At 38.7% G+C, this 16,458-nt stretch overlaps 1 protein-coding gene across 1 annotated transcript in view; it reads right to left on the reverse strand.

Moving 5' to 3' along the window:
- The window catches only part of inpp4b (inositol polyphosphate-4-phosphatase type II B), a 179,077-nt gene that overhangs the window by 42,279 nt on the left and 120,340 nt on the right, over nt 1-16,458 (reverse strand). Inside the window, exons 7-8 of the mRNA XM_015035564.1 lie at nt 16,293-16,440; nt 7,446-7,576 (exon numbers count right to left, since the gene is read on the reverse strand). Coding sequence (XP_014891050.1) covers nt 7,446-7,576; nt 16,293-16,440 — 279 coding nt within the window. The remainder of the gene's footprint in view (nt 1-7,445; nt 7,577-16,292; nt 16,441-16,458) is intronic.

Below are 16,458 nucleotides of genomic sequence, written 5' to 3' on the forward strand. Positions count from 1 at the left end.
TAAAGAGGGAACAGAAGACAGGAAATAGCAGGGGAGTTTGATAAATACTAAAAGTGATGTCGCGTAATAAATGCCTTCACACTGAAAGAGCTTTTTCGTATTTACTACATCCTAGCGCAGAGATGTTGCGTGGTTAGTGGAGATCACCATGATGCAAAGGCCACCAGTTCCACCTAAAGGGAACACGATAAATGTTTGTCACCGGATCCTCACTGGCCGGATCCTCTCCTCCTCCAACTGTTGTAGTTTAGCTTAGTTATGATCACTGTTTGCACCAATACCTTAATAGAAATAATACATACATTTGTTCAAAACTTTAAAAAGTATATAAACACATTGTGTAATAAATAAATTATGTGAATTATACAACTAAAATTTTAATTTGGTTCTGGCGTTATGAGTGACATCAGTGGTACTAACAAAAAATGCATCATCAGCCACACAATTTATTTATATGGACAAGAAGAGGGAGAAAATAAATTTGTCTTCTTCCCATTTCTCTTCCAGCTAAAAGTATTCTTGGTTTGTCTAAATATAGAATTATTATATAAAACACAAATTTGCTGACTCAGATAATGTTCTTACTGTGTGTACATTACTGTACATATTTTTGTACAAGTGGTTGGATAGACAAATGCAACATGACATCACAAATACAAGACCCCTTGCTAGAGGCTAACTTGATTTTAGCTGTCAAACTGTCAACATAACGTGCTAAATCTTAAATGTACGATTGATAAATAAAAGATAAAGGGATATAATGCTTTATGACAACTAGATAACAAGGTCAGGAAAAAGAAAAATAGCAAAGGAGAGGGAAGTAAGTCAGTTATGCTAGCTTGACTATGATAACCTTAACATGTAGATTTGCTGTGGAATTCAGTGTTTAGTTAAAAAAAAAAAAAAGACCCACACACAAACTCTCTCAGATGTTTTAATTAGCTAATCTACCACTGCTGTGTCCAAACAATTACTTCTCAATACTCGCAAAATAAACATAAAGCTTGAACACATAATACCGCAATGGACTGAATGTTCTGTTCTTGTGGGAAATTATGCACTAATGGAGCTGTTGCCAGTCAGTCGCTATGGCAACAAAACTGTGTGTAGTGTAGCGGACACAGAGAGTTTTCTTCAACAGTTTTTGTGCGTTGTTTTTTTCCTTTGCAATAAGTTAATACCTACATCTCCAGGTTTTATTTTGGTAGCTGAATTGGTCCAACGCAGCAGCGCGGCTATGGACGGCAAGTAAAAAAATTGCCCTGTTGCCCTCCAGCTCTGTGTGCATGCGTAACATTTCTGGATGTAAACAATAATTGCAGTGTGTCTATATATTTGTCTTTATTCCTGTTTTTCCCTACTAAGGGATATAATGTTTTTATTTCTTTAATACGGCACAAAACTAAAGCAATAACTAAGAATATTTATGATTAGATTCTCATCGGGTGGCAAATATGTGCTCTTTATCGAGAGGAGAGACTGGATATCTGCAGTACTGACCATCTATTAGCATCTCTCTCATCCTTTAATCTTTTCCTGCCATTTATCTGCACTCAGTCACTTATTTGTACTTGTTAAAATACTTCAGAAAACACACTATAGCTGCATTTAAGAAACCATCTGAGTGCAGCTTAAAAAAAATAAAAAACAAGAACAAGACCAGACTCCGAAACAACCAGTCCTTAAAAAAATAAAAAATAACAGCTGCTGACACTTGTGGTCTATCGGGTCAGTGTGCGTCTATTTAAGCTTGTTAGGGGTTTCATCATTTGGGTCTTTGTGGTGCTTGGAGCACAGCAGGCTTCCCTATCCGACCCGCAGTTTCCAACTTGCTGCAGACCGAGGAGGATTGGACTCACGCTGCGTGAGCAGAGGAATCAGTCTGAAAGGAGCATGAATTGGACAAGTGAGTCATGTCTGACAGCACAGCATATTTTTTTTTTCCTTTAACCAATTTATGTCTTCCAAGATTTGGTCAGCTTTCAGCCTGTAAAACAGCGAATGTCAGAGCAGCAGCTCAATCCCTCCAGGCAACAGACTGCACACCTATTTACTTAAGGTGCACAATTTCTAACACGTCTCAGAGCTTTTCCAACAGAAAATATGCCTTACTGTCAGCTCCAGGCCTTAAATGCATAGTATTGGTCTAATTTACCAGCAATTCTGTAAAAGATGTGGAAAAAGTCTTAGAATAAACTAATCAGTTGTTGCACTGGCCTAATCTCTCATCTCTCACAGAAATAACAGTTAACAAAGTGCCAGCACTACAGCTATTGTTACCCCTAACAATCAACCTAAAATAAATGTAACTGAGACATTTAACTTATGGATTTTACCAGGGATACCAGGGATTCACAGTACTTTTTTATGTTCATCAAAGCTTCAAGAAACTTGAGTTAAGAATAGAATGTGTCACAGTAGCTATTTATTCCAGCTACTGTCCAGCAGGATGGATGAGGACCCATATTTATCTTGTCACCTCACACAGTGAGGTGTGAGGTGATGCTAAGGGAGGTAAAACATCTCCAGGATGTTGATGGCATCCTGCGCTTACCAAATCTCCAAAACAAAGCTATCTGCACACCAGCATGTTTGTTTCTGTCCTACCATCACAGTGTAAACATGTTGATCTTCATAACTCTATTGCAACTGGTCAGATGAGACTAAGACTGAGACTTTTGTCAGTTGTTATAATTTTAAAGGTCCTTGGAACTTTGTCAGATTACATGGGATTATATTAAAACTAACATGCAATGTTGAATTAAAATGATTCTGCAAAGACGAGAGATTCAAAATTCCTCCACAGTAATGTGGAGAAAGTTATTACAACACATGATGTCAGTTTTTGGTACCAAAGACGACAAAACCAGTTATTAGGTTCAGGGGTTAATTCCTTTTTCAAATAGGGCCAGGATGGCTAGGAAATGATTATTTAAAAGTGGATTTTGCATTTGCTCTTGTCTTCCTCTTTCATGTTTGTAGAGTTTAAACATGTGTGACAGAGAAAACAAATGACTTAAACTGTCCAGTGAAATGTAGCGACCTCTGATTCCTTTCATCAAATGAAAATCCTTGTGGATAAGTCTGACCTTCAGTTACATGTGGATAAGAGCTCATCAATTTAGTATAAATGCATAAATAATCCTATTTAAGGACAGCAAATCTCACAGCTCAGAGTCATGCCTGAAAAGCCCAATTACATTAATTAAAAAGGTGGAATATGTTCTGTCCTGTGGGAGCATTTTACATTTCACATCCATTTATCAGCTTTCTTCTGGACAATTCTGGGAATTGTATGAAAATGTGTGGAAAAAATTAATAAGGTTCAATTTGTCTTAATTAAATGAAGTACTTTATTAGAAATATCTCCACAGAAATTAAAATTAATGACTGGATTAATTAACAAATTTGAAAAAGCATAAAACAGACATATCATTGATGAATGACATTATTTTCCTTATTTTTGCAAACATTTATTCATTCTGAGAGAAACTCCTGCACAGTCTGATCCTTCTGAGTGATTTTCAGTGATCAATAATTCATCTGCAGCAGCTTGCACTCACAACTTGTTTGGCAACGACTGTCATCCAGTTATTTCAGTGCCAGACTGGTTAAAGACGGAAAACCAGGCCAGGATTCAGCAGAATCCAGGCCAGACGAGGATCCCGTCAGGAACCATAACGACCAAAACCACAGAGTCTAACACCCACCTCTGCAGAGTCCTTCACCTTCACGTCTTATCAGGAGGGAAAAGCAAAACCCAGCAGTGACAAACATCTCATTAATGGGATAGAAGAGGATCAGTGGGAAATTAATCAGCTGTAATATTCCTAAAGTTCACATCGTGCTAAAATATGCACGGCTTGAAGGTTCGGCTGAGTGGGGACATAAATGCAGCCTGATTGGTCAGTACATGAGGTTCGTATTCATAATAACACTTTAATTAGTGATAATTTAATGAGTTTAGTGGAGCAGCAGGGCAGCTGATGTAAACCTAATATGCCTTTATTCCAGAAGCAAACAGGGGATTGAGAGCTTGTATAAGGGCAACCTCTGTTATATTCACAGCACAGCGAACTTTACTGCTGTTCACACGCAAAAGTTAATCAGCCAGTGATATTCAGAGAAGCTAAAAACATGCTTAAAACATGCTTAGTGCTTCTCCACTAAATGTTGAAGCAAATCAGACGAAGATTAATTATTTGGATTTTAAATTAGAATTAATTGGACAAATTAACATCAACATGCAGAATGCTTGCAGGAAGCACTTAACTAATGCATGCATGTTGAAAGTGTTTTGTTTTTTATTTGTTGGCTTGAACTTTTTATCTCCACTTATAACACTGAACTTAAGCACTCTGAGTCATCGTGGGTTAGAAATACACTGAAACAGTTACTGCACTACCTATTGATGCATCAGCTGTAATCAGGCAAGTGGAAGCTAAGCAGGACTGAGTTTTAGATGAGTGCTACAAGTCAAGAAAAGACACCAACCCAAATATAACTTCTAACAGTTCCTTATCTTCTCATGTATGTCGGTGTGTCTATAAATGTGTTTCTGTGGGTCTAGGAGTGAAAAAAGCATTTTGTTGATCAAGTTCTGTCACTTTTATTAAGTCAAATTGTTGCTTTTGATGCCTCCATTTTGCATATTGTGTGTGTTTTAGAATGAAGGGTTAAAATTCATAGTGTTTTATGGCATCATGACAGCGTACGTTAGTTTTGCCTGGATCAGTCTTATTTCCCCCCTTACTTAATGATCGCCTGATGCCAGTTTAATGTTCTAAACTCAGCAAGAAGTTGAAGATATCATCCTCCTGCACTGCTGATCTAAAGTCAACAACCATGGAACATAATCAAATACTTCAGCCATAAGCCCCGGATCACCTCTGTAATAAAGCACTCTCTACAAGTTTGCTTGGTATTATCCTTTAATTTAAAGAAGTTGTATAATTAGGCCACTTCCTAAGAAGCCTGCTGTTGAAGCTCATGTCTTGGCCAACTTCAGGTGCATTTCAAGTTTATTTTTCCAAAGTAGTGGAGGAAATAGTCATTGCTCATATTCATCACCATTTGAAATGTTTTCAAGAACCAGAAAAATCAGATTTTCAATTTGCCCACAGCCTAGAAATAGACCTGATGAAGAGAATGAATGGTTTCTTGACAGATGCTGACTGTCCTCTCCTCGCTGTGGTTGATTTGGCTTCAGGATTTTGACAGTGTTGATCAGGGGATTTTAACTGTCTTCAGAACAAAGATGGACTGATTGCCATCAAATTGTTCCAATTCTATCTTACTTACAAAAAAGGAAAAACAACCTCCCCCTTCCCCCCCCCAAAAAAAAATAAACAGTTCTGTTGACAATACAAAACCACAGCCTCACAGATTTACCTCCTTGGTTCCCAGGGGTCAGCCCTTGGGCCCATAATTTAAATAACATTTGCTCTTGCTTAGCAATGGAGCCTTGTTTTATTGCTATGCAGATGGAAATTCCAGTGTAATTAAAAACTACAGCAAGTTCACACTTTCATATGAGCTAAATTATTCACAAAGAAAGTCATGTTGTGAGTTGGACTTTTAGTTTCAAGCGTCCAGCATGCTGATCTGAGCAACATGCATGTATAAAGTAACGGGAGATTAAGTAATGTTTCTACTGGGTAATTGCTTCAATATTTGTGCCACAGCTCCAGTGGTGTAGCTGACATTTGCAAACTGAGTTGGTCATGAAAAGTCCATGGAAGCCTTGCTGATCTGGTGATAGATTGATTGCAAAGGCATAAATTTACTGAGAAAATAGAACAATATTTCTATAGCATCTTGTTTTCCTACGACTGTGAAATTAAAGCCAGATACTCAATGCTGTGGTGGATGTATAGATGTTCTGATAAAATGATTTTCAGTTTAGTTTATTATTTTATGCCATGCCAAAGCAAATCTGAGACTACTGAGTTCTTTGTGTGTGAAAGCTATAAGGAATAAGTTTAAATTCATACAGAAATACCGAATCAGGTCTAAATTAGGGCTAACGGTGGACTTAATGTTGAGCCGTGTCCAAATGAGGTGTAAGTGTAGCCTTGATGTTAAAATGGTGCCTCTTGCACAGCAGGAATAGGGAAAATCACACAGTCACATACACATTTTGATTGCTCACAACAAAACAAGTTCCTATAAAGCTCTGTAAGAGCAACCTTTGATTTAGTTTTCCAGTGACGCAAATTATTCTAAATCTACCACTGTGCTTTCAGCATCTGTTCTTTTAGATGCTCTTTGGTCCTGGCGGAACATGCTTGGGGCTAATCTGAGCCTTTATTGCTTCACATCAGATTTACAGGATCAGCAGGGGGCGGGTTGGACCTTATTACTGCTGTTTCACACAGTACCTCTTCAGTTTCTCCTGCAACACTTCGCAGCAGGAGGCTATTTTCTCCACAACAGAGTCTGATTATCGCAAAGAAACCAATCCTATTGTTTCTGAGGAATACGGTGGCTTTCGAGTGATTTATACCCTTTGAACTTTTATACATTTTGTCATGTCACAACTACAAACCTTAAGGTGCCTCTTGGAGATTTTACTCAATACACCCCTAAAGACTTGTGTAAGTGAAGAGCTGCATTTCCATTAAAGATACGTTTTTGCACTAGAATGAGGTGGTTTTGTTTCAACTATATCAAAATTATAAAATTTCACAAAACTGCATTGGAAAGACTTCTTTTGAAACACACGAGTCATGTGACCAACAACCGAATGTTACCACTGGCGAAAAAGACGACGAGAAGTGGTAGGAGGATGATGAGGCGGCATGTTGTTTAATGACTTAAAACGTGAGCAAACTGTGTGTAATGGAAATACTGCAATTGTGAAACTGTTTTTTTGTGGAATGTTAAAGTTTTATGCATATCTGAAATAGAAATGCTGCTACTGACTCGATGCAATCTGCTTTTTAACCCACTTTGAATAATTCACTGAGCTTCCTGTACTGTTTGACAACTAAGATCAAGTGGAATGCAAAATGATTTGAAATTATTTCTTTCTGCCTCGAGACAATATTTGCTGTGAATTGGCACAAAATGAAAAAAAAAAATATTTAATTGAATTGAAAGTGGAGCAAAAATGCTTTTTTTACACTGTATTGAATCACAGAGCTGGATATAAATGCATGACAGACTTTAGATTTTTCAATAGCATGTATGTTTGTTATTATGCACTACTTTGTGTTGGTCTGTCACGTAAATTCACTGAAAATTGTGGGTGAAATGTGACAACAAGTAGAAAAGTTCACATGATATGAATATTTTTGCAATGCATTCTATGCTGATTGAAAAGGTCTGCAGTTTGCAAAACAAACAAACAAAAAAACCTCATTTATTTGTGACTTGATAAACTGCAGTGTGCATGTGTGAAAACAGGACTGGGTGTAAGATTAAAAAAGGTTATATTTTCATACCGCTTATCTTCTCCAGTTCAGCCAAAGTCTCCTGGTAAGAGCCGATGATTCCTCCGTATCGCGTCACAACCTCCTTCCTCAGGTTGTCCCAGTGAGGAGAGAGTTCCCCCAGTTCCTCCAGATCCTGCACCCTATAAATAACCACAGCACACATTAGGGTTTTACTACATATAAATGTAAAATCACTAATAAATTCAGCAGCTGGCATACTGATACAATATGACCCAGTTTATGAGAGGAAACAACATGCATTACAATAATGTTTTAAACTTTCCAGTCAGGGCTCATGAAGGGATTCAGAATCCAGGAACAACAATCCAAGCTGCTCTTTGAGGAATCCGACACTCATGAACACGTCGTAGTTCAGAGCCATCTCTGCAGACATACATTCCTAAAACTGGACTTGTGGTGCCCACTCACCCACTCCACCCATTTCAAAGCGGCTTTCATCCTGTTTAACTCTCATCCCTTTCCATACTGTATTAAACAAACGAGTCAACTATTTGCTGGATCTTGTTTGCCTTTCATCAGAGTTGTGCCAAAATCACCTCTGCTCCTGCTGCAGAGAATAATTGCAGCTGTGCGCGAGTCGAGTGCATTTCTGTGGGTGCAGGGGCTGATTTCCAACACAAAGCGCAGCCACTTTCATTGTTTCCTCATTTGCATATGAAAAGGGAATGAGATGGACAGATATCATTCAGTCCTCCTGCAGTAAATTACAATGGGAAAATAGAGGCTTAAAAAGGTGTTACATACTATTCAGGACAGCAATTACACCATCACCTGCCGCGATTAGAAGATAACAAGACCAGTGTTTACATATTGCTTTTTCTTTAGCTTAAATGCCCACATGTGTAATTGCTTGTTCATGCATTTTGCTGTTAAGATCAGGTATCTCTGCTTAAATGCATAATGCAGTGGATCAACCCTTGTTGTTGTGACTCAACCCCTGCAGCAATTCAGATTGCCTTTGTAGATTATCTCCACTTTTCTTTTATCCCGATGAATACGTTTGAGATTACTTTGAAGAATCTCTGTACGAGTTAAGGTGTGATAACGACGACGCCTGAAGCAAAAATTGAAAAATTGTCTAAAACAACACAATCCGGCCTCAGTTCCGGTCAAAAGTTTATATTAATCAGAGGCATAAATAACAAAAATGCTGAGCTTTTGATGTTTTATTTGAACTGTCACATTTCTACGATTTAGGGATCATACAGCAGGCAACAAGAATGAGTTAAAATGATCAAAGTATCGGATGCAAAAGTTAGATTTTATTGAGGCAATTTTTTAATGTATAGGTTCAAAATTATGCAGACAGGATGAAACATTTACATATATTCATATAAAGTTGCTAAACGTGACGAGAGCTTATTTATTTCTGGTTGGTGATTATTATAAAAAAAGCTTCTGTCTCACAGCTATCATAAAATTGACTAATATTCAGCTCAATGGAAAAGTCCAAGGAACTCGGTGAAGATCTGAGAAGAGTTATCGATTTACACAAACTGAGAAAGTATCTCAAGATAATAATTTCCAGCAGCTGCATGTAAGTAACAGTTATTTGAATGCAGCTCTGGTTATTATAGAAGTTCAGATATGAAGCATGTTGTCCAGCTGTGTGGCAGGATAAAATACATATTTAGTCTAATAAACTCAAAATTTTTCCAATATAACAATTGTAATGAGTGACCAGTAGCAAAATTATAAAATGATTTGGTGTGTTTTATGATATTTGAACATCCAAAACTCAAAAACTCATTGCTTATTTTTAGCTGTTTTTACACCAAACGCTGCAGAATTTCACACCGATTCTCAATCTAGTTACTCTCCAAATACATTCAACATTAAAATCTCAAAGTTTGATTGCAGCATCTCAGTTAAACTGATCCACTGGGAAACACGGAGTGTTAGATGTTGCTGTAATCTGGACTTTATAACTGGGCAAAAAATACTTTTTAAATATGCTTTCCATGCAGAGTGAAGTAAGGAAAGATGTTTTGTTGCCAAGTACTGGTGTGTTGCTCAAACTGGGTCAAGCTTTCACCAAAAATTGCTGACAAAATCAAAAAAAACTGAAAAAAAAAACTGATTATCGTTACGTTTCTGGAATATTCTTTAAAAATCCTCAAGTGCAAATCAATGATCTGCACCGGGAACTCAGCCAGTTTATATGATATTTACTGTTTCTGCCATCAAGAGTGAGCAAATAACCAACCAGAATTATGGCAGAAGTTTGTTGATGGTTAGAAAAATTTTCAACTTCAAAAAGAGGTTTGGACAGATATTAGAGGGGATGGATGTAAGAACATGAGCCTGGCTGCACATGTATGTATACTGTACTTTCTACTGGAAAAACAAATGTTCAAAACACAAAATTAGTCAACATTAATGTCAACAATGAATACATACAAAACTATTATAGAGTCTGATCAAAAACACCAAACAGATGTGAGATAATCCATTAATTCGCTTGTCATTTTATTAAAAACACAAAATTAAATTGTTGCAAATTGGTAAATACTAGAAGTACATCAACAAAGATGTAATTTTTTTCTATGACAGATTACAAAATCGGAGCAGAAGAAAATGGCATAAAAACAGGCATTGAGCTTGAAACAAGCTGTAAGCAAGAGAGAGCCACATGCTGCGCGACTGTGCCAACGTTCTCTGCAGGTGGCAATGAGCGCGTTGTGCTCATTACATTGGGAGACATAGAGCTTTTTAGCAAAGTAAGAATATTCAAGATTACAAGAAAGAAAGGAGAGTAAACGCCAGCAGGACATGCATGTGATTATGAGTCATTTGTAAGACATTTGTATAAAATGTACATGACTCAGTTTCACTATGCAGTAAATGGCACCTCTTAAGCTTTTACGAAGAGACCAGTGAGAGAAATATTAAAGTCAAATTAAATCACTGTATAATATCCAAACAGCGACTTAGTGAAACTAATTTGAAATGAAATTTATAAGAATGTGAAATGATCTCACTACACTTTAAACATTAAATCTCTCTCTTTTTCTCAGCCGACTGCAGCTCAAGAAGTCTTGGTATCACGATTTCAATCCAGCACGTCTGTTTTTCTCCGCAAGTGAAGTTGCAGCTCAGCTATGCTACGATTCCCAGTGGTTTCAATCAAACATATTGTTTCCAGTGTATCCAATTACAGCTTGAAGTAGCCCTAAATACCAGAGGACCACTTTAAACAATCACAGGGACAATGTGATCATGTTCTGTGATTTGAATAACAAGTTTCAGGGCACTAGAGAATTACAATAGTTAGACCATTCAGACTATACGTCCTGAACACTGATCCTCCATTGTCAACTGACAATGTTTTTTTTTTTTTAATTTGAAGGATTATACAAGTACATATCATTTTTTTAAAACAAAATAATTATATAAAGCAATGGGATAGTGAATAAAGGTGTATTGTCATTTTCCTAATCAGGGTACCGCTATCTGAAAAGAGTATGATAGAGTAATAAAGTGTATGCTGCTTTAGAGTGAGATGATTTTCTTCTAATCTTTCAAAGCAGTCTTGATTAATCAACTCTTCAAGCTTTTTTTGAAGAACTTTTTAAAAGTTTTATTTGCACTTTGGCTGCTTTATGTTGCATTTCAATCCAGTTCCTGCCCGTTTTCAGAAGCAAGGCATAAAAGGCCCCACATGCTTACAAAGTCAAGCAAGTTTATACATGAAAATCCTAATTCTTAAACAGATGAATAATAAATAATTTCTACATGGAGGAAGTAGGAAACAGAACTTCTTTGCACAGGATGACACTGGGTCAAAATCCAAGCCAAAGAAGTAGAAACAAAAGTGGATAACAATACAAATTTCACAAGGGAGGAAAATCAAAGGCTAAAAGACGCCTTCTTTGGACTGCTTGGTGCACAAAGAGAGAGGCAGAAGCCTCACCACTGAAGTCTGTAGAAAACCCGCCTACACGGACCAGGACCCACTGTCAAATTTCACCCAGAATAAAGTTTCTGTCATCAGAAAACTGCAGGTCCTCTCAAGGACGGAAGAGAAGGACAAGCAACACAAACATTCTGGCTTATCTGAAGACATCGGCAGTTTGAGGAAAACGCTCAAATCAGTCCAAGAACAGAAAAAAAAAGCAACTTAGCAACAAATCAGTCTTGAACTGGATCTGTAGCCTGTTTGAGTTTGTTTATCCTGAAACTTCAATGGAGATATTTGTTGTGCGCGTCTTGAATGCGGCGCTGCTCGTATAAATCAAATCCACTGATGCAGAAAAAGTTGTTCCTCCTCTGTACTTCCTGTAGATGTGCTGCTGAGAGTTTGTAACAAAGGAAGGAAAAAAGTCAGATTTTTAGAACTGACTTTGCTGCAGCGTCTTTGCTCTATGCCAAAGCTAAAGTCACTCCAAACTCTGTGTAAATGGAAAAAGTTTAAATGTAATCCATGAATGCATGAGTTGCAGATCAAACTGGCAATAAACCAGCATAAACATCAGAAACATTGTGAGTTGTTACACTCTGAAACAAAAATAAATGTAATTGAATATTGACTAATTTCTTCCACACTTAAAATAACCCTAACCCTATTGATCTAAATTCCTCTGGGTTGTGGTTTTTGTGTTTTCCCCTCGGAAGATGAAAGCTGTAAACCATTCTAACAAATAAGCCCTAAAACAATACTTTACCAGAGGATTTACTTCCTCTGCTTCCCCCGACGGCTGGAAGTGGGATTTTAGCTCAAGAGGAGCCGTTGGCTGCAGACCTGGCAGCAGAGATGGTCAGCTGAAGGATGATGATGGATATTCCAGCTCAACACTGTGAATAAAGGCCACAAGCATCACAAAGAAGAATAAACTATCCAGAGAAAGGAAAAGTAATGAACCAAGGACGGATCACGGGGACCAAGGTCCCTGCTGATGATGTTGGTTCTGGTTCTGATTAAAAGATCTCTGGATACACAGCAGGAGCCCGTCCTGTTCACTGTCAACAAAAGGACTGAGGATCAGAACCGGACCACAGAGCATCAGAACGGGACCACAGAGCATCAGAACCAGACCATGGACCAGCAGAACCGGACCACAGAGCATCAGAGCATCAGAACCGGACCACAGAGCATCAGAACCGGACCACAGAGCATCAGAGCATCAGAACCAGACCACAGAGCATCAGAACCGGACCACAGAGCATCAGAGAATCAGAACCAGACCACAGAGCATCAGAACCGGACCACAGTGCATCAGAACCAGACCACAGAGCATCAGAACCAGACCACAGTGCAATGGCACTGACTAAAGGCTTTGATCTTTTGTCAGCTGGATAATGAACCTGTTAGTAACCAAAATGGTTTAGGAATGGTTTGAGTATAAATCAATATTTACCAAAAATTTAATGTATTACAAATTTTAATGCTATAAATCTTTTTTTTTTTTTTGCTTACATACAGTCCCAGGTCAGAACATTTGTGTTTGTGTGTTTCTGGTAAATCTGACACACTAGCAACAAACAGCAAAAACAAAGCTGCTCCTCTTGGCTCAGTCATGTTCATTTATTCAAGAATTTAGCTGCAAAAAGGGTTTCTGAGTTGCTTATTTTGCTTTTATATGGTTTTTGATTAAAATGCGAATCCCATCACTAAGACTAAACATTATCTTCAAAGACACTGTCAACATGCTGTTAAAATGAATTAAATTTCTTTGTTTTTTCAAAAATCACTGGAGTCAAATATTTTCATGTTCCTCCTGATTAACATGAAATATCTTCAAAACTAAACGTTTCTCTTCAGCCTCTTCTGGATTTACCATCAAACAGTCAGAACCTCACACACACAGAGGCCGAGAGGAAACAAACGTAAAGATCCCTCACTTCAACCCTGAACATGCTAATTGACATCAGATGGAGAGGGATGATCTCTTCCCCTGTTAATGACAAAACAGGCAGCTGTTAATAGATGAGGGTTAATCTACTGTACACCCACACACTTCAACGCAGCACGCATCCATTATCTTCACTCGCAGAGACAAAAACATGCGCACAGAGAGTCAAAGCAGCAGGATAAAGAAAACGTCTTAGTTCACACCCTCAGATTGGAACACAAGTTTAAGACATCAAAGCCAACAAACAGAAGAAGGAAAATCGAGATTATCTGGGAAAGTGACGATGCCACCCACCATCTGAAGCACAAACTGAATGATTAAAAACCCTGCACTGGCACTGCTGTGAACTCTGACAGAATGGAGGCTAAATGGAGAGGCACAGAGGAGAAAAAAAATAAAAAATACGACGTTAAAAGAGGATTACAGGAGCCGTGCCTAAACAACCGAGCTGGGGATGAAGCAAACACGCTTATAAATAAGCAAAGATCTTAAAGGAAAGATTCCAACGTGCTTCCACTTGCTTCACACAGATACTACACGCAGGTTTCATAATTGTCAGCTATATGCCTTAAGTGATGCACTTTCATAGCAGATCAATGTGGTCATGGCTGGGAGGCTGTTTGTTTGTGTTGGAGGGAGTGACTTTTCCTGCAAATGTGTCCTTGAGCATGTGAGTAAACCTTTCACAATGATTACAGCTCAAAACCTCCTGGATCCCTGCGTCTCCTGTACCGACTGCTTGCATTAGAGCATAAAGAATTCATGTAAAAGATGTGTCTGTGTGTATAAGTTCTCCGCTGCGCTATGTGGGGGAAGGGGTTGCCAGGGACAACAGACCCCGGTTGCACAACGATCCGTCTCGACAAACACCGCTGAAGCCTCGGGGAAGTGGATCTTTGATGTGCTCAGTAATGCACACTTGGAGGCTTGCGAAGAGTGATCCGTTTGTCATTCAAACATAATTCTGACTCAGTTTAGCTGGACTGAAAATGCGTTAAACATGCATGAATTTGACCTGTGCATTCAGCCCGGCTGCTGGTTGAACGTTAAAACCCACAACCTACAGGCAGGGAAGACGTTTCCCCATCAGGAGGCTGCAGGTGCCGTGCCTGGGAATTAGTTTGGTGATCAGATGCTGCAGTCAAAGAGGAACCAAGCTATGAAGATAACAGCGGCACGGCGCTGTCATTCTCCATTCTGACCTACATTTGTCCCTTTTGCACTAATCTTCTCTCTTTATGTTTAAACCGATGAATTCTAATAAGTTCTGAGCACAGGTTTAGACATACACTTAATGTTTCGCAGGTTTTTATACAGACTCCTGGCGCAGAAAAAATTGCAATTTTACGAGTCACATAAATGAAACAAGTCGAGAGCAACAGATAATCTTAGCTTGTGCTTTAAAATCTGAATAAGACAATTATTCAGAGAAGGTAAAGAGCAGCTCCTACAACAACAACAACATAAATCCAACATTTACTGGGAAGTGCCTAAAAAAGAACGGCTTCCTGCATTATAGGAACAAGAAGGTTAGCCATGATCAAAACATGAATATTTAACCTCTTTAACTTCCCATTTGGTCACTTTCAGAGATCATTTTATGTGCTGACCAGGGTCTGCAACCTTTACAATCCAAAACGCCTTTTTTCCCCCTCAGTCCAACTCGATAAACCTCATTTAGAGCTGCCAGTGTCACCAGACCATTTTTAATAAGCATCCAAAATAGAAAATATGTTGTCATTTTTAAAGGGCCGGTATTTTATTTCTAGTTTTAGTTAGTAACATAAAAATATTGATATAACGTTTTTTATATGCTGTTTTGTTTTCATCCAGTAGGCTCAGTATGATTAGGGACCAAAATGGCAACATTTGTTGAATTTTCAGCTCACTTTCACACTGCACTGTGTCAAACAATCCAAACTCTTTGAGCAACCTGTCCACCTCCTCACATGTGGTGGACCAAGAACCACCGAAAGAAATGACAAAAACCTCAGCAGACGACACTGAGTGCAACTTATGACTTTGCAAAATGTTCACAAAAATGGAGTAGATATCAGTTGTAGGTTTTCTCTTTTGTCTTTGGCAAAAGACCACAAGCAATTTCTCCCGCTAGCGCTAGACTCTCGTGTTTGTTTAGGTTGCATTTACCCAGAAAGCCCTCCAGTATAGTCACCTTCCTGCTTTTGGAGCACTCAGCATTCATATATGCATCTGAACTGCACCAGAGTTCTCTTTGAAACCTAGGTTTATAGGCAGATCAGAGTTTTCTTTTTTGGTTGTCAGAGTTTGATTTTGCATTCACACCTCTCCAAACAAACCAGATTGCAGTTAAACTACAGTTTAACTAAAGCAAACTAAACAGGACTGGTGTGAATGCACCCATAGTTGCACCCATGGGGGAAGACTTGTGAGCTGATTGTTAATCAAATGACACACCACACCATGCATTTTTGCCTTTGGTCCAGCAGCCTGCTGGCCTCATTGATCACCTGTCATTGCTACACCTTGTTAAGGTGCCTCACCCATTCAGGTGTTTGTTGTAACCCAAACGGGCAGCAAGGCTGACTTTGACTTCACTTTTGCGGCTCAATCTTTACAGAAACCACATAAAAAGGCCAAAACGTTTCCAATTTTCAACTGTGACTGTTTTGTAAAAGTGGCTATTGTGCTTCATTGGTTGCTCCGGTTCCTGAACTGGATCACTCCCCATGACTTCTATGATTCCCTGCCTTGCAGTGGACTCTGCTGAACATCTTTTATTGACTCCATCTGGCTGTCTCTTTGTTGCGCACTTGAGGCAAACTGTACAGCTTTGGCTCAATTCCACTTATATGTCCAGTAAAATTATAGGCTGCAAGTTATAAAAATAGCTTTAAATATTGTTCAGAATAAAAGCAGTAGAAGAAGATTCCTCAGACGAACAAACAGATTTAACAAGAGATTTTGCCGTGGCATTTAAAAGCTCAACAATCGGTCGGCATACCTGCTCCTGTCCTCCTGGATGTAGAGCGACAGCAGCTGTTTGGGGATGGTGAACGACAGAGTGCACTCCTCCATTTGTTCCCGCACCAGCATCCACTTGCTGTCCACTGTCTGAAATCTGTACACCTTGCATACCGGGTTCCTGAACACTGTGAAGGAGCAGAGAG

The sequence above is a fragment of the Poecilia latipinna genome, unplaced genomic scaffold (genome assembly GCF_001443285.1).
Source record: "Poecilia latipinna isolate Pla-1442-1.1 unplaced genomic scaffold, P_latipinna-1.0 Scaffold21, whole genome shotgun sequence".
Taxonomy (NCBI): domain Eukaryota; kingdom Metazoa; phylum Chordata; class Actinopteri; order Cyprinodontiformes; family Poeciliidae; genus Poecilia; species Poecilia latipinna.